General features: G+C 41.0%; 1 protein-coding gene across 1 annotated transcript in view; it reads right to left on the reverse strand.

Moving 5' to 3' along the window:
• Window positions 1-24491, reverse strand: part of LOC140212159 (tetraspanin-3-like) — a 72782-nt gene extending 48291 nt beyond the window's left edge. Inside the window, exon 1 of the mRNA XM_072282787.1 lies at window positions 24262-24491. Within this exon, the coding sequence (XP_072138888.1) occupies window positions 24262-24324 (63 nt within the window). The 5' untranslated portion in view covers window positions 24325-24491. The remainder of the gene's footprint in view (window positions 1-24261) is intronic.
• Between the last annotated feature and the right edge of the window lie 398 nt (window positions 24492-24889).

The raw sequence follows: 24889 nt of genomic DNA on the forward strand, positions 1-24889 counted from the left end.
CAAGGACCTCCTCCTTTTCGATCTGTACAGTTTCCATGATCTCACTACTTGTTTCCCTTAATTCCATAGACTTCATGCCAGCTTCCTTAGTAAATACAGACGCAAAAAACCTATTTAAGATCTCCCCCATTTCCTTTGGTTCCGCACATAGCCGACCACTCTGATCTTCAAGAGGACCAATTTTATCCCTTACAGTCCTTTTGCTCTTAATATACCTGTAAAAGCTCTTTGGATTATCCTTCACTTTGACTGCCAAGGCAACCTCATATCTTCTTTTAGCCCTCCTGATTTCTTTCTTAAGTATTTTCTTGCACTTCTTATACTCCTCAAGCACCTTATTTACTCCCTGCTTCCTATACACGTCATACAACTCCCTCTTCTTCTTTATCAGAGTTGCAATATCCCTTGAGAAACAAGGTTCCTTATTCCTATTCACTTTGCCTTTAATCCTGACAGGAACATACAAATTCTGCACTCTCAAAATTTCTCCTTTGAAGGCTTCCCACCTACCGATCACATCCTTGCCAGAGAACAACCTGTCCCAATCCATGCTTTTTAGATCCTTTCTCATTTCTTCAAATTTGGCCTTCTTCCAGTTAAGAACCTCAACCCTAGGACCAGATCTATCCTTGTCCATGATCAAGTTGAAACTAATGGTGTTATGATCACGGGAACCAAAGTGCTCCCCTACACAGACTTCTGTCACTTGTCCTAACTCGTTTCCTAACAGGAGATCCAATATTGCCTCCCCCCTAGTTGGTCCCTCTATATATTGATTTAGAAAACTTTCCTGAACACATTTTACAAACTCTAAACCATCTACACCCCTAACAGTATGGGAGTCCCAATCAATATATGGAAAATTAAAATCCCCTACCACCACAACTTTATGTTTCCTGCAGTTGCCTGCTATCTCTCTGCAAATTTGCTCTTCCAATTCTCGTTGACTATTGGGTGGTCTGTAATACAATCCCACTGATGTGGCCATACCTTTCCTGTTTCTGAGCTCCACCCATAAGGACTCAGTAGACAAGCCCTCTAATCTGTCCTGCCTGAGCACTGCCGTAATATTTTCCCTAACAAGCAATGCTACTCCCCCACCTTTCATTCCTCTGCCTCGATCACATCTGAAACATCAGAACCCTGGAATATTAAGCTGCCAGTCCTGCCCCTCCTGTAGCCAAGTTTCACTAATTGCTATAACGTCATAATTCCACGTGTCAATCCACGCCCTCAACTCATCCGCCTTCCCCGCAATACTCCTAGCATTGAAATATATACACCTCAAAAGCTCCAGCACATCCCCTTTCTTAATGTCTTTATGCTCAAGCTTTTCAGTCCGGTGTAAGCCATTCCAACAATCACCAAGGTCCTTTTCCGTAGTGAACACTGAAGCAAAGTATTCATTAAGTACCTCCACTGTCTCCTCCGGTTCTATGCACACTTTTCCACTGTCACACTTGATTGGTTCTATTCTCTCAGGTCTTATCCTCTTGCTCTTCACATACTTGTAGAATGCCTTGGGGTTTTCCTTAATCCTGCTCGCCAAGACCTTCCCAGGCCCCTTCTGGCTCTCCTAATTTCATTCTTACGCTCCTTCCTGCTAGCCTTATAATCTTCTAGATCTCTATCATTACCTGGTCTTTTTTTTGTACCTTTCGTAAGCTTTTCTTTTCTTCTTGACTAGATTTTCACCAGCCTTTGTACACCATGGTTCCTGTGCCCTCCCATCCTTTCCCTGTCTCATTGGAATGTACCTATACAAAACACCACACAAATATCCCCTGAATAGTTGCCACATTTCTGCCATTTCTGCCTGAGAACATCTGTTCCAATTTATGCTTCCAAGTTCCTGCTTGATAGCCCTTACTCCAATTAAACTCTTTCCTAACTTTTGTTCCTATCCCTCTCCAATCCTATGGTCAAGGAGATGGACTTGTGATAACCATCTCCAAAATGCTCTCCCACTGAGAGACCTGACACCTGACCAGGTTCATTTCCCCAATACCAGATCAAGTACAGCCTCTCCTCTTGTAGGCTTATCTATATATTGTGTCAGGAAACCTTCCTGAACACACCTAACAAACTCCACCCTATTTAAACCCCTTGCCCTAGGGAGATGCCAATCAATATTGGGGAAATTAAAATCTCCCATCATGACAACCGCATTTATTGCATCTTTCCAGAATCTGTCTCCCCATCTGCTCCTCGATGTCCCTGTTACTATTGGGTGGTCTATAAAAAACACCCAGTATTGTTACTAACCCCTTCCTGTTCCGAACTTCCACCCACAGAGACTTAGTAGACTCCATGGCTTCCTCCTTTTCTGCAGCTGCGACACTATCTCTGATCAACAGTGCCATGCTCCCACCTCTTTTGCCTCCCTCCCTGTCCTTTCTGAAACTTCTAAAGCCTGGCACTCTAAGTAGCCATTCCTGCTCCTGAGCCATCCAAGTCTCTGTAATGGCCACCACATCATAGCTCCAAGTACTGATCCACGCTCTAAGCTCATCTGCTTTGTTCATGATACTCCTTGCATTAAAACAGACACATCTCAAATCATCAGTCTGAGTGTATCCCTTCTCTATCACTGGCCTATCCTCCCTCTCACACTATCTACAAGCTTTCTCTACTTGTGAGTCAACCACCCCTTGCTCCTTCTCTTCAGTTCGGTTCCCACTCCCCAGCGATTCTAGTCTAAACTCTCCCCAATAACTTTAGCAAACCTCCCTGCCAGGATATTGGTCCCGCTCAGATTCAAGTGCTACCCGTCCTTTTTGTACAGGTCACTCCTGTCCCAAAAGAGGTCTCAATGATCCAGAAATGTGAATCCTGACCCCCGCTCTAATCCCACGTGGATGAAAGAAAAATGAAGGGCTATGTGGAAGGGAAGGGTGAGATTGATCCCGGAGGTTACAAGGTCAACACACCGTCATGGGCCAAAGGGCCTGTACTGTTCTGTTATCTATACAAGGTATATAAAGAATGAATAAAATCTCTTTTTCCCCCAAGATGGGGATGTCTAAAACTAGAGGGGCACTGCTTGAAAGTGAGAAAGGTAATCCAATAGGCAATTTTTCCACAGACGGAGTGGGTAAGCATTTATAATAAGCTGCCAGAGGAGGCAATGGAGGTAGATACTATTACAATATGATAAAGTATTTAGACAAATACTTGGACAGAAAAGCAGAACAGGGAGATGGGAGCAACACACACAAAATGCTGGAGGAAGTCAGCAGGCCAGGCAGCATCTATGGAAAAGAGTACAGTTGACATTTTGGGCCAAAACCCTTTGAAGGGCTGCTGAATTCCTCCAGCATTTTGTGCGTGTTTCTTAAATTTCCAGCATCTGCAGATTTTCTCTTGTTTGTACTGGGCGATGGGCCTAATGCAGACAATGGGATTAATATAGATTGGCATTCAGTCAGCATGGACAGGGTGAGCTGTAAAGGCCTCATTTTTGTACTGAATGATTCTATGATTATATGAACATTATAAGTCAAATGATAAGAGTCTTAAAGAGTTTACACAAGAATGGAGGAACTGGCTACCTGCACATGAATTATTTTAAAAGGGGCACAATACATTAGACCAGATTTACTTGAGTTGTTATATTCTCTATGCTGGATACAAGGATAGTGTGTTTTCAATACGAGTAGGGATAAAATAAACTAGGGCTCCATACACTAGAATTTAGAACTTAGATTTAGATTTAGAGATACAGCACAGTGACAGGACCGACCAGCCCAATAAGCCCATGCTACTCAATTACACCCATACCAATTAACCTCCTAACCCCTGCATCTTTGGAATACGAGAGGAAACCGAATCACTCAGAGGAAACCCATATAGTCACAGAGGGAATGTACAAACTCCTTACAGTCAGTGGTGGGAAAGGAGCCCGGGTCACTGTTGCTGTATTAACATTACGTTATCCGCTTAACTACCACACCGCCCGTAGAATGAAAGCTCTCAACACTTAAATTCTTCAAGGACTATGGACTAGATGCAGGGAGGATGTTCCCCCCACCCCTGTGAGGAATCTAGCATCCATGGCACAGTTTGAGAATACGGCTGTTCAGAACCTTGATGAGGAGAAATTTCTTCACAGGGTGGTGAATCTTTGGAAATCTCTGCGCAAGCAGAAGCACAATCAATGTGTTCATTCAAAACATATACACCTTTAAGAATATGGAGAAAGCCCAGGAAAATGGAACTGAGGTAGAAAATCTGCCATGATTTTGATGAATGGAGGAGCAGGCTTAAAAGGCCCTTTCACCAACTCCTGCTTCTGTTTCTGGAGGTTCTACGTAAATCTTGCTGGTTTGGGACCCTACTCTGGTACTCAACACGCAAATTTAACAGGTTTATATATAGTCAGTTTCACAGACCACCCACATCTCCTCCACCCTCTTAAATTCCACTCATACTGTATTTCAGAGTCCAGTAGTAAGACTGGGTAGAAATAGAGGCTCCATTGAACCCTTGGAGAAGCAAAACTAGACAGTCATTTTCTCAGGGCAATGCTGGGAAATACTAGCAACATTGGCCTCTGCCATTAGATTTCACATGGCGAACGACAGTTGCTTGTCCAGGATAGTAGCCTGATGAAGGGTCTCAGCCTGTAAATGTTTATTCTCCTCCACATATGTTGTCTGACTTGCTGTGTTCCTCCATAAATTTGCAGGTGTTGCTCAGGATTTCCAGCACCTGCACTCTCTCGTGTCCAGTGTAGTAGCCAGTAAGATATCTTCTGGTCAACACAGGTGTAAAGATCCCAGAGAAGGCACAGAAGAGATTTGACATGATTCATTGTTTGAAAACTGAGGAACGTAATGTTCAAGATTAGACTAGAGAAGGCGATAATGAGTTTGAAGGGAGCAAAATCTGTCTCATTAATTCATAGCTTGAGGACAATAGGACACAGGTTTAAAAAGATAGGCAAAGGAAACAGGGATTAATTAATACAATAATTTTTTTTTCTAAAAAGCATTTACAGTTACAGTCTGCAGCTCACTGACTTGGGGAGGTAATAGAATTAATCAGGAGTTTAAACAGGAACTTATATTGGTACTCCAGGGGAAATGATTTGCCAGGTAATGGAGAGAAAACAAATAAGATGAATTAATTCATTTAGAAGAAAATGGCATGTGTTGATGGGATAAGTAAACTGTACCATAAGTGTTCCCATTGACAAGTAACCAGCACAATTGCATTATAATGTATTATACACTTGGTGGCCACTTTATTAGATACACCTGTACAACTGCCTATTAATGTAAATATCTATCAGCCAAGCATGTGCCAGCAACTGAATGCACAAAAGCATGCAGACATGGTCAAGAGGTTTAATTGCTATTCAGACCAAACATCAGAATAGGGAAGAAATATGACCCTAGTGACTTTGACTGTGGAATGATTATTGGTGCCAGGCAGGGCGGTTTGAGTATCTCAGAAACTGCTGATTCTCCTGGGATTTTCACACACAACAGTCCCTAGAGTTTACAGAGAATTGTGTGAAAAACGAAAACATTCAGTGAGCAGCAGTTCTATGGGTGAAGATGCCTCGTTAATGAGAAAGGTCAGGACAATGGCCAGACTGGTTCAAACTGACAGGAAAGCAGCAGTAACTCAAATAATCATGTGTTACAACAGTGGTGTGCAGAAGAGCATCTCTATACGTGGAACACATTGAATCTAGAAGCTTAAACACGAGGAATTCTGCAGGTGCTGGAAATTCAAGCAACACACAAAGTTGCTGGTGAACGCAGCAGGCCAGGCAACATCTCTAGGAAGAAGTACAGTCGACGTTTCGGGCCGAGACTTATCCTTGTAAGCGGAACAAGTGCTACACATGCCCTTACACTTCCTCCCTTACCACCATTCAGGGCGACTCCCTTGTCCATTCGTCCCCTCCATCCCTCCCCACTGATCTCCCTCCTGGCACTTAATCCTTGTAAGCGGAACAAGTGCTACACATGCCCTTACACTTCCTCCCTTACCACCATTCAGGGCCCCAGACAGTTCTTCCAGGTGAGGCGACACTTCACCTGAGTTGGCTGGGGTGATATACTGTGTCCGGTGCTCCCGATGTGGTCTTCTATATATTGGCGAGATCCGACGCAGACTAGGAGATCGTTTCGCTGAACATCTACGCTCTGTCCGCCAGAGAAAGCAGGATCTCCCAGTGGCCACACATTTTAATTCCACATCCCATTCCCATTCTGATATGTCTATCCACGGCCTCCTCTACTGTAAAGATGAAGCCACACTCAGGTTGGAGGAACAACACCTTATATTCCGTCTGGGTAGCCTCCAACCTGATGGCATGAACAGTGACTTCTCTAACTTTCGCTAATGCCCCACCTCCCCCTCGTACCCCATCTGTTATTTATTTATATACACACATTCTTTCTCTCTCTCTCTCTCTCTCTCCTTTTTCTCCCTCTGTCCCTCTGACTATACCCCTTGCCCATCCTCTGGGTTTTCCCCCCCCCTCCCCCTTTTCCTTCTCCCTGGACCTTCTGTCCCATGATCCTCTCATATCCCTTTTGCCAATCACCTGTCCAGCTCTTGGCTCCATCCCTCCCCCTCCCACTTTCAAATCTCTTACTAGCTCTTCCTTCAGTTAGTCCTGACAAAGGGTCTCAGCCCGAAACGTCGACTGTACCTCTTCCTAGAGATGCTGCCTGGCCTGCTGCGCTCACCAGCAACTTTGATGTGTGAATCTAGGAGCTGATGGGTTACAGCAGAAGAACATACTGTGTTCCACTCGTGTAACTAAAAAAGTGGCCACTTTATGTGCGCAGCACAGATCAGACTCAACTTTCAACAGGTACTAATACTGTGAAGAGGGCACACCAAGTCATGGAGTATCAAGAGAGTCAGTGTCATACAGCATGTAAACAGGTCCAATGGCCCAATTCACCCATGCCAGATGTGTTGCCCAATGAGTAGTCCCATCTGCCCACATTTGGCCTACAATGCTGTAAATCTCTGCTACTGACATTCCTAGCTCAATGTCTTTTAAAGGTTATGGATGTGCCCACCTCAATCACTACTTTTAGAAGCTTATCCCAAATGTTCAGCACCCTTTGCCTGAAGATGCCCTTGATGCCCCATGGCCATGGACTGCTATAATATAAGGATTCTTCAATTTAGCTGTATTGAAGAATCAGTACATAACTATTTGTCATGTAGTGAATGGATAATGAGGGTCTATGTTGTGGAAGTGCCTCACATTCACGATTCACCATTTGCAGTAACAGGGATTCTCTTCTACTGCACACCCACTGAGGGCTCCATTCTCTCCATCTCCTGCCAAGCTGAAGGGAGTGTACACGAGAAAGACACCCATGAGGCCGTATATCTTGAGCAGGATGGTCCTATATCTGCAAGGATGAAACCACAACCATTGGCCAGAAAATCACATTGGCATTAATCCAGAAGGCTTTGAGTACTTGAAAGTTGTAATCTACCTATTTGAGGTCAGAGTGATTTGAACTAGGCTGCAGGCTTCATGCTTCACTCTGTTTAGCTGCATGATTAGGGACAAGGAAGATGGACAACTTGGGAAGAAATTCTGAAGAGGGGGAATTAGTGGGCAACCAACTTAAGATGATGGAGAACATGGGGTGGGGATGAGACAAGGTCTCACCTGCTCCCTCAACACCACCTCTTTAGTCTAGAAAGCACAGCAGTGGCTCTGCTCCTAAGGAGACTACCCCATCCCAATTCTAATCCATTTTTACAGGAGCACCATTGACAGTGTCCTAACCAGCTACATCACCGTCTGCTATGGGAATTGCAAGGCATCTGACAGCAAGACCATACAAAGGATTGTGAGGACTGGTGAGGGGATCATCAGGGTCTTTCTTCTCCCATCCAAGATATTTATCAGGAACACATCACACACAGGCCCTGAGCATTAGTAATGATCCCTTCCATCTGTCGAACAATCTCTTTGACCCCCTCTACAATCAAGGAGGTTCTAATGCTACAGTACAAGGATTGTTAAGATAGAAACCAGCTTCTTCCCCCAGGCTGTGAGGCTACTGAACTCCCTGCAAGCACCCAGGTCTCACCACGTCTGAAGCGCCAGTAGCGTTATACTGTTTATTTTTTAACTTATGTCGTAAATGCACCTTATTATCTGTTTATTTGTGGTACTGTGTGTAAGTTGCATATACTGTATCGTGCACCTTGGTCCGGAGGCACCTTGATTTGTTTGGTAGCATACATGTGTACAGTTGAATGACAATAAAATTGGACTTGAAGAGGCTTAAGAGACCAGCAGAATGTAGACAATCAAGGTCTAGAAGGCACATAGGAGAGGTGGGGGGCAGGCAAGATTACGTTCCCGTATCGATACATGCTTGGTCAGAGTGCTTTCATGTGTATCTATGTACGTCTGTGGCAAATCGGTGCAGCAGAGCCCAATGTCTAATATTCTTGGACTTCCTTACCATCTGATCAAGACCTTGATCTGCCTAGGCCATATGGCTGTCTGTATCAGCTATCATGCTTAGAACTAACGTGGAGGCATGTTATCCTTGATACCCAGTATCAATACTCTGATACTAGAAAAGTAAATACAACTGCTGATATTAAGGCAACATCCAACAGAAACTTTTAATATATTCTCACGAAATGAGGCTTTGAAGGTTAAATGAAGTATTGCAATATTAACAACATCAAGTATTGAGTTACTACAATCCTTTAGACAATCCATTGGCCTAAGAACAAGTATATACTGAGATGTCCGCCAGGATTTTTAAAAACAAGACAAAACATTTATATTCTTTTACACATGAAAAATATTGGCCCAGCTGCTAAGGGAAATAAATATGATTCCCAGTTGAGTGACACCTGCCAGAAAGTATTTGTGGATAAACTACTAACAAGATAGATACTGAATTGGTAACATGGATAAAGTATTAATATTTCTGACAGAAATTGTGAATACTATGACTCCTTTGAGCAATAGCAGCAAAAATATTTTAGTAAGTCTTGTAAAACAATTAAAATCAAGACAGCTAGATCAATTAGGATTTGGTTAAATCTTGCCTATTGGTTACTTTCTTTTTCCTGAAAGTAGCAACTCTTTCAGGTGAACAGATCTATCATAATAACAGTGTTTCTGGTATCTGATTCAAATGAGGATCGCTCTTGTAAGCAGTTGAGCGCCTATTGGCCACTTCGTTGTTGCAAATATCAGAGCCTGGCCCAATTCACTCAAAACCAAATTTGCATATTGACAATTTAACCAGATTTTGTGGAGAAAAGCAGAAGCGGGATGCTGGATTTCTCTGCTAAACATAGATTAATTAATGCATACTAGAATTACAATCAACAACCATCTGTTTGTCTCATTGTTTATTATTTGCATAGGAGCAGCTTTGTTAGAGAAATTTGTCTAGATCAAATAAACTTTACCATCTAAAAATCCTGCTTTGTGATAACATATTCAGAAAGGTTTGTAACTTTGAAGCCATGTCATATTGGTGTAGAACACAAAACTGCTTGAGTAACTTATGAATATGTAGAAACTAAAAATTCAATGCTACAAAGATGTTCACAGCTCAGAAGTATAAATGAAAAAATACAGTTAAAACTGTAAGTCAGAATATTCTTGCACTTTAGACAGTAACATCAAATGCTCCCAGGCCTAGTGCACCACTGCTGCAATATTTAACAGAATTTGCTATCAATACACACTTTGGAATGTGGCCATTTCACTGACAAGATATCAGAAAACAACCAGCAACCGTGAAATTATATACAAGCAACAGTTGTTCAAGAACAAAAATAAATATCCAAATCACTAACTGGAAGGCAGCCCAAATGTTGCTTTTAAATCAACATTGAGATATGACAGTGAGTTAGTCTAAGCAGAGAAATCACAAGTGTTATCTCTCATCTGTGATGTTATACCTTCTCAAAAGGACCAATGGTTTATCTTAACAGAAACAAATAGTTCCTAGTCACTGACTGCTGCACTGAATGCAATTATGGCAAGGCTCCATTTCTAATTTCTAACTGCCTTAAGTAGTGACAGAAGATCCTTTGAACTGCTCCAGGACAGGAATGCAAGTCCAGTTAAAGTCTTGCATGCGCAATAGTCTAACTCAGAACAGAACCAACACCAAAGGCTCAGAGGTCAAAAAAGACTACTACAAAGCAGTTAGTCAAATGGAGCATTGTCACTTTTCTGACTGCATAGGCAATATCAATGGAATCTTTCTGAAGTATAATTGTCTCACAAGTTAAAACCATATCAGCAGTTAAAAAGCTCTTCCAGTTTTGCACTATTCTTAATTTGTCATGGGTGTTTGGCTAGAGTGATCATCAGCACAAGAGTATAAATAGCAGCAATTTTAAAGTTAATTAATTTAGTTACAGAAAACACATTAGTCCAAAATCAACATTAGTATTTCTAATACTCGAGTCCAGGAGTTAAAGACACTGCATTATAATGAAGTTTCACCATTGGGTGTACCAGGAACAAAACTGTCACTCATAACAGCATTAAAATGCTTCCAGCAAGAGGATGTTTTTCCTTCCAATTCTGCAAGAACTCTGCAACTAGAAACATGTTCAGGCAAGCTTGATAATATTGCAGAATCAAGGCTCCCACTTGCAAATTTTTTAATTGTAAATCTTATTGTGGGTGAAGGAGTTGAGAAATTTACTACACTGCGCTACAACAATTTTGATTTCTAAAGATGTCATTTGAATTACTTGTATAACACTGTTCTATACTTCATAATTATTACTTATTAATTTCGAGTCAAAAAGCTGATACAAATTTTAACCAATTACCCAAGCAAAATTAGGTTTGCTGTTTTACATTACCCACAAGTTACATGCAGAACTACTCCCCCAGACTTTTGAAAGTACTATATTTCTCTTCCATAGAATCAAAAGATGTTACTTTGCCAAAAATACTTAAAAGTCAGTATTTACTGTTAACCAGCTTTCCTGAGATTTTATGGCATCCTCTTTGCTCTCCAACCTTACTCCACTTCACATAACACTGAAGAATGTTCCTGGTGATAAACAAATATGAAAGTCACTAACATAAACTAAATAATTTTATGGAAATAGTTTTAAACTACTTAGAAATATTATTTCACAGAATTCAACCCAGAAGATACTTGAATGAATCAGAAATTTCATTCAGCAGGTGGTGTGCAGAAGTCAGTGCTAAATTTGATCACCAGATTACACTTCACACCATTTTAAAAGTTTCTATCCCCCTCAAGCAGTTAATCTGATCAACCATTCCAGTTAGCCCCTAACCACACCCTCTATCTATTACCTCAGTCACCGCACTACACTTCAAACCACTTATTATAATGCTGCTTACATTGTCAATACAAGCTGGTATTCATGCACATTTTATTTCATATCTGTACTTCAGCCTTTAGCTTTATGTTTTTATATAATTATTTATAATTATTGAATGTTGTTGTACTTTGTTGTATGTTGTGCCAACACACCACAGCAAATTCCTAATACATGTAAATGTATATGGCTAATAAAGTTGATTGTTGCATCAACTGATCTCTATCATGGCTTTGCTCCCACGATAGTAGAGGGCTATTATCAGTGTATTAAAAAGATCAACTACATCAAAAGACCAGAATTTAAATACATTATTTTAATTAAATTATATTCCCTGGGGAAATGGGTGCAAATCAGTTTTTATCCCAATGATTAAAGTTCAACCAGTCTAGCCATATCTATTCCATCAAAACAGCTACAAAAAAATCTGAGCACCAACTTTCGTAAGATTTTTTGTGATGGGAGGAGGAAATGTCCACTTCACAAAATCAATGTGGCCTTTCAGAGAAAAATATGAAACCCTCAAATGCAACGTTAGAGGGATAAAAGAGGAAAGCCTTGCATATTTGAAATAGTGGTTGATAAATTAAAATTGATCAGGTAACTGAATGATACCAACTTTAACTTACAATGAAGTTAACAACACTATGCGACTTCTGAAGCTCCTGAATGGATTGCAAAACTCAAGCCACCTGTTTAGCAAAAGTCAAATGAATATCTATATATTACACTGAGATATTACAATAGCTCCCTGATTGCCAGGATCGCAGTGACACTTCAGAGCTGCCCCCAGCACATACTCAAACTATGTTGGCTGTTGAGGCAAAATGACACATTTCACTGTATTTTTTGACGTACTGTATATAGGACAAAAAAAAGCTAATCCAGTCTTAACATTTAGCTGGCTGGTGGTGTAGTGGCATCAGCACTGGACTTCCAGGAGAATAGCTCCAAGTACAAATCTGGCCAGCTCCTTGCACACTTTCCATCTGTGCTAGATTGAACGTCAAGTTAGCAACTCGGCCTTATAAATAAAATGGTCAAATGCTATGGAAATGGCAAAGATGCCGCCCAATGCACGATAAGGAACAACAATCTTTACATTATTTTGAGTTATCTGCCCCTTTTCAGAAAGCCCTGCATACTTACCAATGATTCACAAGCTTTCTGTTGAAGATATTATTTTGTAACTCCAAAACATAAAAACTAATTGACAGGAAAACAAGACATAGGAATGTGAGTCTAACTTAGTGTTTACTTTAAGTGGGGTGCACACGTATCACATGGTAGCGTCAAGACATATGCAATTCACTTACAATAGTGAATTATTTAAACAAAGAATGCTTAATCAAAGAATATTTACAATAGTACTCGAGTACAACTGAAATATTAAGTACACAACACTCCTCCCTGCTTAGCTATAAACTCCAACTCTAATATAGAATGCACCATATACACAGTATACTATATAATACAACACCTATATAAACATCCACAGCATAGTAAATTTTCAAATTGTCCCATTCAGGCATAAAGATTTAATCACTGAAGGTTTTTTTATTCTTGTGGAATAATGTCTTTCTTGATTAGTGAGGTCATTCTGCTTGGCAGGTGAGACTTGTGGCTGTGAAAACAATCTCAGGTTCTGGGGCCTCTTCCATGGTGTTTGTAGGAGTTGACTCTGAGAATGTGGGAAGTGGTTCTGACAACTCCAGATACCTTTCTTCACTGTCTTCTAGTTTGTGCATCTTGATCTTGGGAAGGTCCATTTAGATCAATGGAGTATTCTCTTATTAATCCTTCTATTGCTCCCTTGACGATCTGATATCTCCTCTTGGTTTCTTCATCCACAACATAACCAGATGAATCCTGTTTTCGTAACTCCATTGACTCCTTTCTTTTTGGTCTTCCATTCATCAGTTGGGCTTTGGTCTTTACAGATACTTTTACAAGCAGCTTTTTGTCTTTCACATGAAGTTCACACAATAACCTTAATGCACGCAGAGTAGATTCTGGTTCTTTATACTCACAAAAGCCGAATGCTTGCAACTTTTGTGAAGCTACGTGAACTCTCTTCCAGCTTAAAACCAAGCCACATTTTTCAAGTAACTGCCTAACATATCAGATGCTTTCTCAGACACACTACTTACAAAAACCGTTGTAGCTCAACCACTGCTTTCATGCTTCCTCGGAGCAGCATGGTTGTTCCTTGGTCTAATCTGCTTTCAAACCAGAGGTTGGCACCAACACCTGTTTGCCCTCTGATGGGCAACGGTTCATGGTGTACAGCATGGAGACAGTTGCGGCATCATCCAGTACCTTTCTTAATTTGCTTTTAACTTGACCCTGTTACAGGGGATATAGCATGCAAATGGTGCAGCTGTCTCAGTCACTCACATCCCCACAATGCTGGCCCCCCTGTTTTAACCACATACAAGGCCAATGTGGTTTGTTGGTTGTTGTGTTTTACTGTTACAAATGCCATTCCCACAGGAGTTATCTTTTCCTCAGTGCAAGTTCTTAGCTGCATATCTGCAGGCTTCAGTCTGGTATCTTTTGTAAATCTCAAGGCTAACCAGTCTTATGTCACTCTCTTCAGATCATCAGTGACATGCAGATTAGTAAACACAAAATACTCTGTAGATGCTGGGGTCAAAGCAACACTCGCAACACGCTGGAGGAACTCAGCAGGTCAGGCAGCATCCCTGGAAACGATGAGTCGATGTTTTGGGCCGGAACCCTTCATCAGGACTATAGAAGGAAGGGGCAGAGGCCCCATAAAGAAGGTGGGGGGAGGGTGGGAAGGAGAAGGCTGGTAGGTTCCAGGTGAAAAACCAGTAAGGGGAAAGATAAAGGGGTGGGGGAGGGGAAGCAGGGAGGTGATAGGCATGAAAAGTGAAGAAAGAATTGGTCAGTTCATACCAACCGACCAACTCAGGTTGGAGAAGCAATACCTCATATACCGTCTAGGTAGTCTCCAGCCCCTTGGTATGAACATAGAATTCTCCAACTTCCGGTAATTCCCTCCCCCTCCCTTTCTCTATCCCTATTTCACTCTGCCTATCACCTCCCTCATGGTTCCGCCTCCTTCTACTACCCATTGTGTTTTCCCCATTCCTTCTTCACCTTTCCTACCTATCCCCTCCCTGCTTCCCCTCCCCCACCCCTTTGTCTTTCCCCTTACTGGTTTTTCACATGGAACCTACCAGCCTTCTCCTTCCCACTCTCCCCCCACCTTCTTTATAGGGCCTCTGCCCCTTCCCCCTGCAGTCCTGATGAAGGATTCCGGCCCAAAACGTTGACTGATCATTTCCACGGATGCTGCCTGACCCTCTGAGTTCCTCCAGTGTGTTGTGACATGCAGATTAGTGTTTTTTTTTTTGAAACTGCAAATTGACTTTTTAAGCTTTTTCTCTTCCCTGTGCAGTCTATTTATTTTTAGATGCCTGACATGCTCTTTGTACATGTCCTACTTTGTTGCATTTTCTGCAAGTTTCACCTTTAAATCTGGATTACTCTGATATTCGTGAGCCCCTGCCACAATGGTAACACAATTTGTTTGGCCAAGCAGGTTTCTGTTTAATTGTTGCAATTTTGTTCACACTCACTTTCATTTTTGTCTGCTGTTTCCATTGAGACAGGTATTTCAACTCCTTCAGATAGGAGTCGTTTTTGAATGCTTTACACAAACTAAACAATCTCTAGAGTGCATTAAGCCCATTATCAAACTGGCAACACTCAAGACAATTTCTTCAACAATTCAGCCACAAATGATGAAATGGACTCCCCTTCCTTTTGATTTCGCTTACGAAGCCTAAAAGGTTCTACATTCAACAATGATTTCAGTTCTAATAGTTCCTACATTACATTTACAATATCAGCAATGCTCATTCCGTCTGGTTTGGTTGGAGCAGTTAAACTTCAAAACAAACTGTATGCCTTTTAAATCCAATGCACTCAGCAAAACTGGTACTCATTTCTCATTGGCTATTTCATTTGCTTTAAAATACTGCTCAACTCTCTCTGCATATTATACCCAGTTATCCTGTTGTGTAATCAGACATGTCAATATTTCCGATATGGCCAGCCATTTCTGCTCTTTATCTTTATGATTATCACCTGGCACTAACTTTCTGCCTCCCCCCCCCCCCAAAAAACTCTTATGGTCTCTGTATGCTCCTGAAGAAGCAGGTTTTTTAATTCGACAGTTTCTTGCTGTGCTTTATAAAAAGTTGAATGACTTCAATAAATAGGAAGTAATTTCTGATTAGTTTAAAACTTCCTTGTCACGTTATATTTTGTAACTCCAAAACATAAAAACGAATTCAAAGGAAAATGAGAAAGCCAGGAATGCAATTCTAACTTTGTGTTTACTTTAAGCGGGACATGTCTGTATCAGGTGGTAGCATCATGACGTATGCAATTCACTTATTGTTACATATAACCCATAATGATTTATTTAAATTAGGAGTGTTTAATCAAATACATTTACAATATTACCAAAATGTTAAATACACAGATATATTAAGTAATGTATTCTCTAATAGATTAATGAGGAAGATTGTCAAACAATGCAGCTGGATTTAGATCAGTTAGAAATTTGGGTGGAGAAATGATAGAGTTTAACCCGGACAAGTATTAAGTGGTGCATTTTGGGAGGTCAAATGCAAGAAGACAGTACAAAGCAAATGGCAGGCCACTTAGGAGCACTGGACTACACAGTTCAAAGTAAATTTATTTACAGAAGGGGGCAAGTTGGATTAAGTAGGACACATACCATTTAGCAAGCAAAGAGACTTCAGACTGAGGCTCACTAAATGGAGTTAAGGCATACAAAAATAATTTGGACAACATTCTGTAATTTGACATTTTGAGATAGACAACTCTAAAAACACTAAATTCTTCCTTTTGCCCAGTACTACATGCACGATTTCAGAGAGAAATATGCTACTTCTATTTAACTGGTCTGTTAATTAGACCAACCTATAATGCAGGATGAATGAAAATAAATACAAAGAAATTTTCACACACCATTAGCTAACTGCTTAAACTTGCAGTTAGAACTCACATTTAATGGATCCAGCCAGAGCATCAGAAAGCAATTGCGGAAATGCACCAAGAGTCAACATCAACCCTAAAAGAATCAACATATTCAGGGAGGAAATAAGTTATGATAGGGGAAATGGCCATGAGAAAAAAAAACACAAGGTATAGTTTTAAGAGCTTGAGAGAGTGCATTACCTCCACTCATCTAGAAATGCATTAAGTTCAGAGCTAAAACATTTACAGCTGGTTTAGTAATTGTCATTTTGAAAGGCTAATTTTGATTTGCTGTAGATCATCCAAAGACTGGACACATGGCTCAGCTGGTAAAACTTGGCTTTGAACAACCTAGGTGCGAATAAGTGTATTACGAGAGGAAGAAATCATTTCAAACTTATAAAAACACAACCTTCAATGGGAATTGCACATCACCAATCTAAGTACACGTATTGTAGTTACACAGCTATTTGAAGTGTTATTTTAAATTGTCACCATTGTCAGCAAAACAGGAAAATTGAGCAGGTAAGTATACATGGCAAGGTAAAAATTAACGAAAACAACAAAGAAAACTGGTTTACATTTAACTGGGTATCAGATTCTATACTTAAGCTGACAACTGATTAAAAACAATCAGGAAAATAAATCCACATATGACTGTAGAAGAATCTTCAGTCTAACTCCAGTAATATAATTCACTGCAGTTCAAGAAATCGAGCCTTTTAAAGAACTGTCTACACATCCTTTGTCATATATCATCTTTGCTTTCCTTTTCCAAGAATAAATCCTCATTAAATGTAAATTTCATCCTTGAATCTCAACACAATAAGTACAACTGTGCAAGCTTTGCATCTTTGTGATGTCTTAACAAAGAATGTCTTATGGTTAGTAGCAATGGTCCCCTGAATTTCCAGACATTGCTAACAAGGCACTTTTGTTATTGTGCCCCAGAGGTGCTGATTTTTGATATTGTGCCTCACTGATGCACATACAGAATTTATTCTTGCCAAACCAGAAAAGTCCAAATTCAGGGAAGAAAAACAGCCAATAAGAAATGCAACAACCTATACTCATTTTGTTTAAATGAGACACACGTGCCTGAAAGAGTAACTGAACTGCAGAAGCAAACATTAAAGATTATCAAAAAATTAGCTATAGTAGGTTGTGAAATGTCTTAGGAGATAGAGGAGCAGAGACGTTCACAGAGGAAATTCTAGAGATTTAGAAGCTTGGCAAGTGATAGTACTGTAGCTAATGGTGCAGCAATTAAACTCAGGGATAGGCAAAAGGCCAGAACTAGAGCAGCAGAGCTGCAGGAGATTTCAATGACAGAGAGGAGAAATATCAGAAAGGACTTAAAGTGCTATTTCAATTCATCATCATCATCAGGTGCCGTGCCCAGATTGAGCTTTGACTACCATGGCCCACACACTCCTGTTTCGGGTCAAGTGGATCAATTCATTGGTATTCATTTCCAGTTCTCTGGCTGCTGTCTCCATCATCATTTGTCTTTGCCTTCCTCTTACTTTCTTCCCTTCAATCTTTCACATAATCACCGTGCATTCTAACTCCTCTTTCCTAATCACATGTCCAATGAAGTTACGTTGCCTTTTCATGATCTCGTACATTTCTCTTTTTGCGCTTGCTCTGTTCATGACATTCTCATTAGATATTCATTTCGTCCATGATATTCTTCACATCCTCCTCAAAAACCACATCTCTGCTGCTTCAATTCATTTCCTCATGTTACTAGATACTGTCCAACATTCTGAGCCATATAACATAACTGGATAAATGCAACATTTCAGTACTCTGAGGCGGGTTGTCATGCCTAGTTTAGTGTTGGTCAGTATATTCTTTGTTCTTGTAAAGGTGTCTTTTGCCATCCTTATTCTTCTTTTGATGTCCATGTCCACCTGCCATCTGATGTCACCCAGCTTCCTAAGTAGCAAAAGTTCTGTACTTGTTTTATGTTTCAGTTCAGGTGTTTAAAACAGATGTACCCCATCCATTATTTATTTATATACACACATTCTTTTTCTCTCTCTCCTTTTTCTCCCTCTGTCCCTCTCACTATACCCCTTGCTCATCCTCTGGGTTTCCCCCCTCCCCCTTTTCTTTCTCCCTAGGCCTCCTGTCCCATGATCCTCTCATATCCTTTTTTGCCAATCAACTGTCCAGCTCTTGGCTCCATCCCTCCCCCTCCTGTCTTCTCCTATCATTTCGGATCTCCCCCTCCCCCTCCCACTTTCAAATCTCTTACTAGCTCTTCTTTCAGTTAGCCCTGACGAAGGGTCACGGCCCGAAACGTCGACTGTCCCTCTTCCTAGAGATGCTGCCTGGTCTGCTGCGTTCACCAGCAACTTTGATGTGTGTTGCTTGAAATTCCAGCATCTGCAGATTTCCTCGAGTTTGCGGGTTTAAAAATCATTCTTTTCTAATTGCTCCATCTTTAGAGGCTGTGTTTCAGCTTCCAAGAGCCCAAACTCTGGATTTCCCTACCTAAACCAATTCTCTTTTCTTCTCCATAAATCCAGAGCAACAAAATGCTGGATGAAATCCAGCAAGTCAGGCAGCTTCTATGGAGGGGAATAAACCATCAACATTTTGTGCCAAGACCTTTCTCAGGACTCAAGCTTCAAGCTCTTTGATCATCTACCCAAATACCTTCTAAGGCTTTGTAGCAATTCAAGCATGTTTGTATTTATATTGAGCTTTTTATTTTTTTAAATTTTATTTTGAGATACAGCTCTGAGTAGGCCCTTTTGGCCCTTCGAGCCATACTGCCCAGCAACCCCTGGTTTAACCCTAACTTAATTACAGGACAATTTACAATGACCAATTAACCTACCAACCAGTACATTTTTGGACCATGGGAGGAAACCGGAGCACCCAGAGGAAACCCAAGCAGTTACGGGGAGAACATACAAACTCCTTATAGACCACAGCAGAAATTGAACCCGGATCACTTGTACTATAAAGTGTTGTGCTAATCACTGTGCTACCATGCAGCCCCAAATCTTATATGCGTAACTTTTTGATATCATCAATAAAGGGTTCGAAAAGCAAGTTTTTGTCAGATTAATATTTTCACAAATATCTGCAAAATTATCAGCAACTACAAGAGGAATTAAAACAGGAAAGCAAAAGTAACTTATTTTAACTTAAGGAGACAATATACATTTCTAATAAGTCTGGCATTGAAGGTTGCAAAATAACAATCTGTAAATTCATTTTGTGGCTTCCCTGTAACAGGAGAAATGCACAAAGCTCATATAAACTGCATATGGTTAAACATTGTGGTTAATCTGTGGTTCAAGCCAACGATGGAAGGAAGTGTTAGTGATCTGCAGAATAAGTGTCAACTACACTGCCCAGAGTGTCTATGCTTGACTTTTTGTTAGAACAACGTGCATCAGGCCGAATCATCAACTTTGTCCATCCCTCTTCCTAAAAATGTTGTCCACGCATTTCCAGCATTTATTTCATTTTAACTGCCCCAATACAACTTCTGGTCAGTGCAGGTTTATTTCTCAGTTGCGGTTAGCAGCAAAAAGTTCTGCATCAGACTTGAACTATCAGTCAACCTTTGATTATGACGCAAACAACAGGAATTCTGCAGATGCTGGAAATTCAAGCAACACACATCAAAGTCGCTGGTGAACGCAGCAGGCCAGGCAGCATCTCTAGGAAGAGGTGCAGTCGACGTTTCAGGCCGAGACCCTTCGTCAGGACTAACTGAAGGAAGACTGAGTAAGGGATTTGAAAGTTGGAGAGGGAGGGGGAGATCCAAAATGATAGGAGAAGACAGGAGGGGGAGGGATGGAGCCAAGAGCTGGACAGGTGATTGGCAAAAGGGGATACGAGAGGATCATGGGACAGGAGGTCCGGGAAGAAAGACAAGGGGGGGGGGACCCAGAGGATGGGCAAGAGGGACAGAGGGAGAAAAAGGAGAGTGAGAGAAAGAATGTGTGCATAAAAATAAGTAACAGATGGGGTACGAGGGGGAGGTGGGGCCTAGCGGAAGTTAGAGAAGTCGATGTTCATGCCATCAGGTTGGAGGCTACCCAGACAGAATATAAGGTGTTGTTCCTCCAACCTGAGTGTGGCTTCATCTTTACAGTAGAGGAGGCCGTGGATAAACATGTCAGAATGGGAATGGGATGTGGAATTAAAATGTGTGGCCACTGGGAGATCCTGCTTTCTCTGGCAGACAGAGCATAGATGTTCAGCAAAGCGGTCTCCCAGTCTGCGTCGGGTCTCGCCAATATATAAAAGGCCACATCGGGAGAACCGGACGCAGTATATCACCACAGTCGACTCACAGGTGAAGTGTTGCCTCACCTGGAAGGACTGTTTGGGGCCCTGAATGGTGGTAAGGGAGGAAGTGTAAGGGCATGTATAGCACTTGTTCCGCTTACACGGATAAGTGCCAGGAGGGAGATCAGTGGGGAGGGATGGGGGGGACGAATGGACAAGGGAGTTGTGTAGGGAGTGATCCCTGCGGAATGCAGAGACGGGGGGGGGGAGGGAAAGATGTGCTTAGTGGTGGGATCCCGTTGGAGGTGGCGGAAATTACGGAGAATAATATGTTGGACCCGGAGGCTGGTGGGGTGGTAGGTGAGGACCAGGGGAACCCTATTCCTAGTGGGGTGGCGGGAGGATGGAGTGAGAGCAGATGTACGTGAAATGGGGGAGATGCGTTTAAGAGCAGAGTTGATAGTGGAGGAAGGGAAGCCCCTTTCTTTAAAAAATGAAGACATCTCCCTCGTCCTAGAATGAAAAGCGTCATCCTGAGAGCAGATGCAGCGGAGACGGAGGAATTGCGAGAAGGGGATGGCGTTTTTGCAAGAGACAGGGTGAGAAGAGGAATAGTCCAGATAGCTGTGAGAGTCAGTAGGCTTATAGTAGACATCAGTGGTTATGACCACTATTTATGAAACCCTGCTGAGTTTCAGATTAAAAATCACCATATCCCTAAACAAACTACTCTTGAAAATCTATGCAATGCTCAAAGTAAATGATTTCTTGTAATAATATTATAGGACTTCATATATCTATAGGCATAGATAAGCTACAATATGAACAAAGACAAATATAAGGTGCTGCAAAACATGCCACTATATTCACTGGCGTATCACTTTCCATGCAAAACATCTCAGAATGCTTTCTTTTTTGCAAAGGCATTAGGACAGATTACTCCTGATCATTATTTAAGGACAAAAGAAAACTTGTATGATCCCCCAGGTAGGAAGTGAAGGCTAAATCTCAAGTCATTCATTAGGACTTTCAGAAATTCTGACTCAAACTCCTGCTCTCTCCTACTTAGAGGTTCCTTTTAAACCAACACCATTGACCAAATATTGACCTGCTTAGTGCAAATATTAGAATGCTCAACATATGGAAGATGCTGATGTTATTAAATGATGCAATGTAGGGATGAGCAGAGTGTCCAGTCTGGGCAAAACGACTACTCATACGTGTACTTGAACTTGAGTAAAAAATGTTGAAAGATAAGGAATCTATTTTGGCACATGGCAATTTCTTATCTGTTGCACGTTTAGCTTTAAATACTGCAAAACTCTTTTTACCAATGCAATAGAAAGGGGCATACTGAACAGCATTTACTTTAGAGACTTAATTCTAATGATCAATTACATTTCTCATTTATTTTACGATTTAAAAAATACTTAGCCAAATTTATTTGTTTGAAGATGGAGATGATAGTGAAGATTTATCTCCTTCTTTTATCCAAAGATTTTTAAACCAAGAAACTTTGAAGCTCAATTCCTGGTGATTATATTACTCCACTCCATCAATAGATTTGGAAATTCCAGTTGTGCTCACACTGTTTCTGTGTATTCTGAAAAATTTCCATTTCTCTAAATGCCACGCTTTCAAATCTTATAATCCCAACTCTATTGTACAACACAGTTATTAAACATTTTTAGTTGCAGTAGCTACATAGTAGGATTTACTTTTGAGGCAAAAGCTTTTTAAGAACACAAGGAAGTAAATACGAGTATGCCAGAGGTGATTTTAAATCTGCTCTGCTATTCAACAATCATTTACCACCCCCTATGCATTGGCAATTTTCATACTGTATCTTCAAGAATCAAAGAGAATCCATAAAACTCAGCTTTTAAGAGTACTGAAACTCTCAGGGTAGGAAATTAAAATATTTACAGCACACTATTTATGAAATGCTCTTCATCATAGCCTGCAGACAATGTTCTGGACGCCACTGAAAGGAATCAACCTCTTGGCATCTCTCATGAACATCCCTCAGATTCTTGCACACCTCAATGAAAGCATATTTTCTCAACTTCACTGAGCACAGGCCAAACTTCCTTATTCACTCTTCACACAAAAGATCTTGTGCATCTATACTGCACACAGTAGTATAGAGACTAGAGACACGGTAGATGTTCGCACGTATGGAGTCCCAAAACAGTAGTGTTCTTAGTAAATTCCTGCAAGTTCAACAAGGCTTACTCTTGTACTCCACCTCCTCATCCTTTGCAACTGCCATTCAGCAGGCCCATGGCTGAACTGTGACTTAACTCCATGTAGCCATCTGTTCACCAAAATCCTTAATAAATTTGGTTAAAATAGCATCAAGAACCATTTCTAGAAGTTCCAAATTTCAACTAATTTTTGTAGCTTCATGCCTGAAAGTACTGGGTCTAAATTATAGGCCACATTCCTTAGTCTTATAATATCAATGTATTTCTCATAATCAGTTTTGAGCAAAGTACCCTTGAGCCTTCCATACTGTTGTAATATAACACTAACTTTTACTAAATCACTGAAGTATACCAAATCAGTTCTGTGTAAGTCAAGATTTCAGATTTCCAAAAGCTGTATTAAAACAAATTAAAAACAAAGGTCAATCAATTTGAAATGTTCACTGGTTTCTCTCTCCTGTCCTGAATATTTACAGCATTTTGTTTATATTTATCAGATTTACAGCATCTGTGGTGGTATTTTAAATTTAAACTGAATCAAAGATTTAGTTTACAGTCACCCAAGAATGAATGACACTTTATGTAGTGGCACTCCCATCCCCTCAACTATTTTTTCATACTGCATTGTGTGTTGTTTTGCTTATAAATTGTAAAATTTGATTAGGTGGTGTGAAATTTAAAACACATCTTAATAATGGAAATATGAACCATGTTAAGTTTATCTGAATAAAGACTCTTTCTGCATTATTGAAGCCTCTTGAGGCAATGAATACAATGGGACACTGTACTGAATTACCCAGTAACTACATCTAACTTGGCAAATGAATCATTTAAAATGGAGCTGGCCAGTTATTTCCATCTTGATTTTACATCCTCTCCCCATTTAAAACTTTTCAGGGTAGCATTTTCGCAAGAAAAAAAAACAAGTTATCGTTTTTCTTTTCTCTGCCCATTCACCACTTTAATTCATAAAAGCATTTAGTAATGAAGCAAAGGAAAAAAAAACACTAGAAAACTAAAATGATAAATGAAAGGTGCTTGGATTTTATTTCAAGTCAAAAGGAAATACTATATTTAAAGTCGTCTTCAGAAGAATACTAAAATATAAATCTACAAAAGGTCTTTAAAATAAAATTCAAAGAGAATAAAACCTGATTTATTTGTATCTCGTCTCCACCGTGTGGCAGAGCCTGACAACCAGCCACAGCTCGTCAGCACACACAAACTTCACGCCGTACAAACTCCCACCCCTATTGCCTAGCAACGATAACCACAACCAATCAGGATGCTCAGCACAACATCAATCAAGTATTCCAATTTACGCTCATCAGGTTAGGTTGCATGAGCATACAGCCATGGAGACGGCGCAATTCCTTAGCGGACGGCAAGTCCTTCCCGACCTACTTACCCAGAATATCAGATTTAAAAACACCAGCACGGTTTTGGATGATGTTATCCCGCACTGACCCATAGTTGCAATGCGAGTTTATCGCGATCTTATCCTCGACAACCGCCCTGTGAAGGTTCGGTTGTTGCTCGGCACTCTGGCCTACAACCCCCTCAACTCCCAACGACCACTGACAAGTGCACACGACGGCACCCGGAGTCGGGACGACCCAGCCTCCCACGTGACCGACGCGTCACCGAGGCATTACGTCAACGTTTGCGTCCCGGCCGCTTGTTGGTGCTGTCTGTGTGTGTTGTGCGAGCTGGCGTCGATGAGACGGTACCTTCGTACGCCCCAACCCGGTTTGCTGCAGAATACAGTACTGCAGGTTAGCTTAAACAACTAACGTTTCAACAGGGTTTTTATTAATTCTGTTATGGTATTGGATTCATTGAGTATGCCCGCAAGAAAATGAATCTCTCCTCCTCTCTTTTGCTTATGACCCCTCTTCACCTGGATCTTTCCCTCCACCTCCTTAAACTGGCAGTCTCCTTTCTATTTTTCAGTCCAGATGAAGGGTCTCAACTCACTGCCCCATTTCTCGGCTCATTGCGTTCCTCCAGCTTCTCGTTTGTTGCTCCAGACTACT

This window comes from Mobula birostris, chromosome 18 (genome assembly GCF_030028105.1).
Source record: "Mobula birostris isolate sMobBir1 chromosome 18, sMobBir1.hap1, whole genome shotgun sequence".
NCBI classification, from domain to species: Eukaryota; Metazoa; Chordata; class Chondrichthyes; order Myliobatiformes; family Myliobatidae; genus Mobula; species Mobula birostris.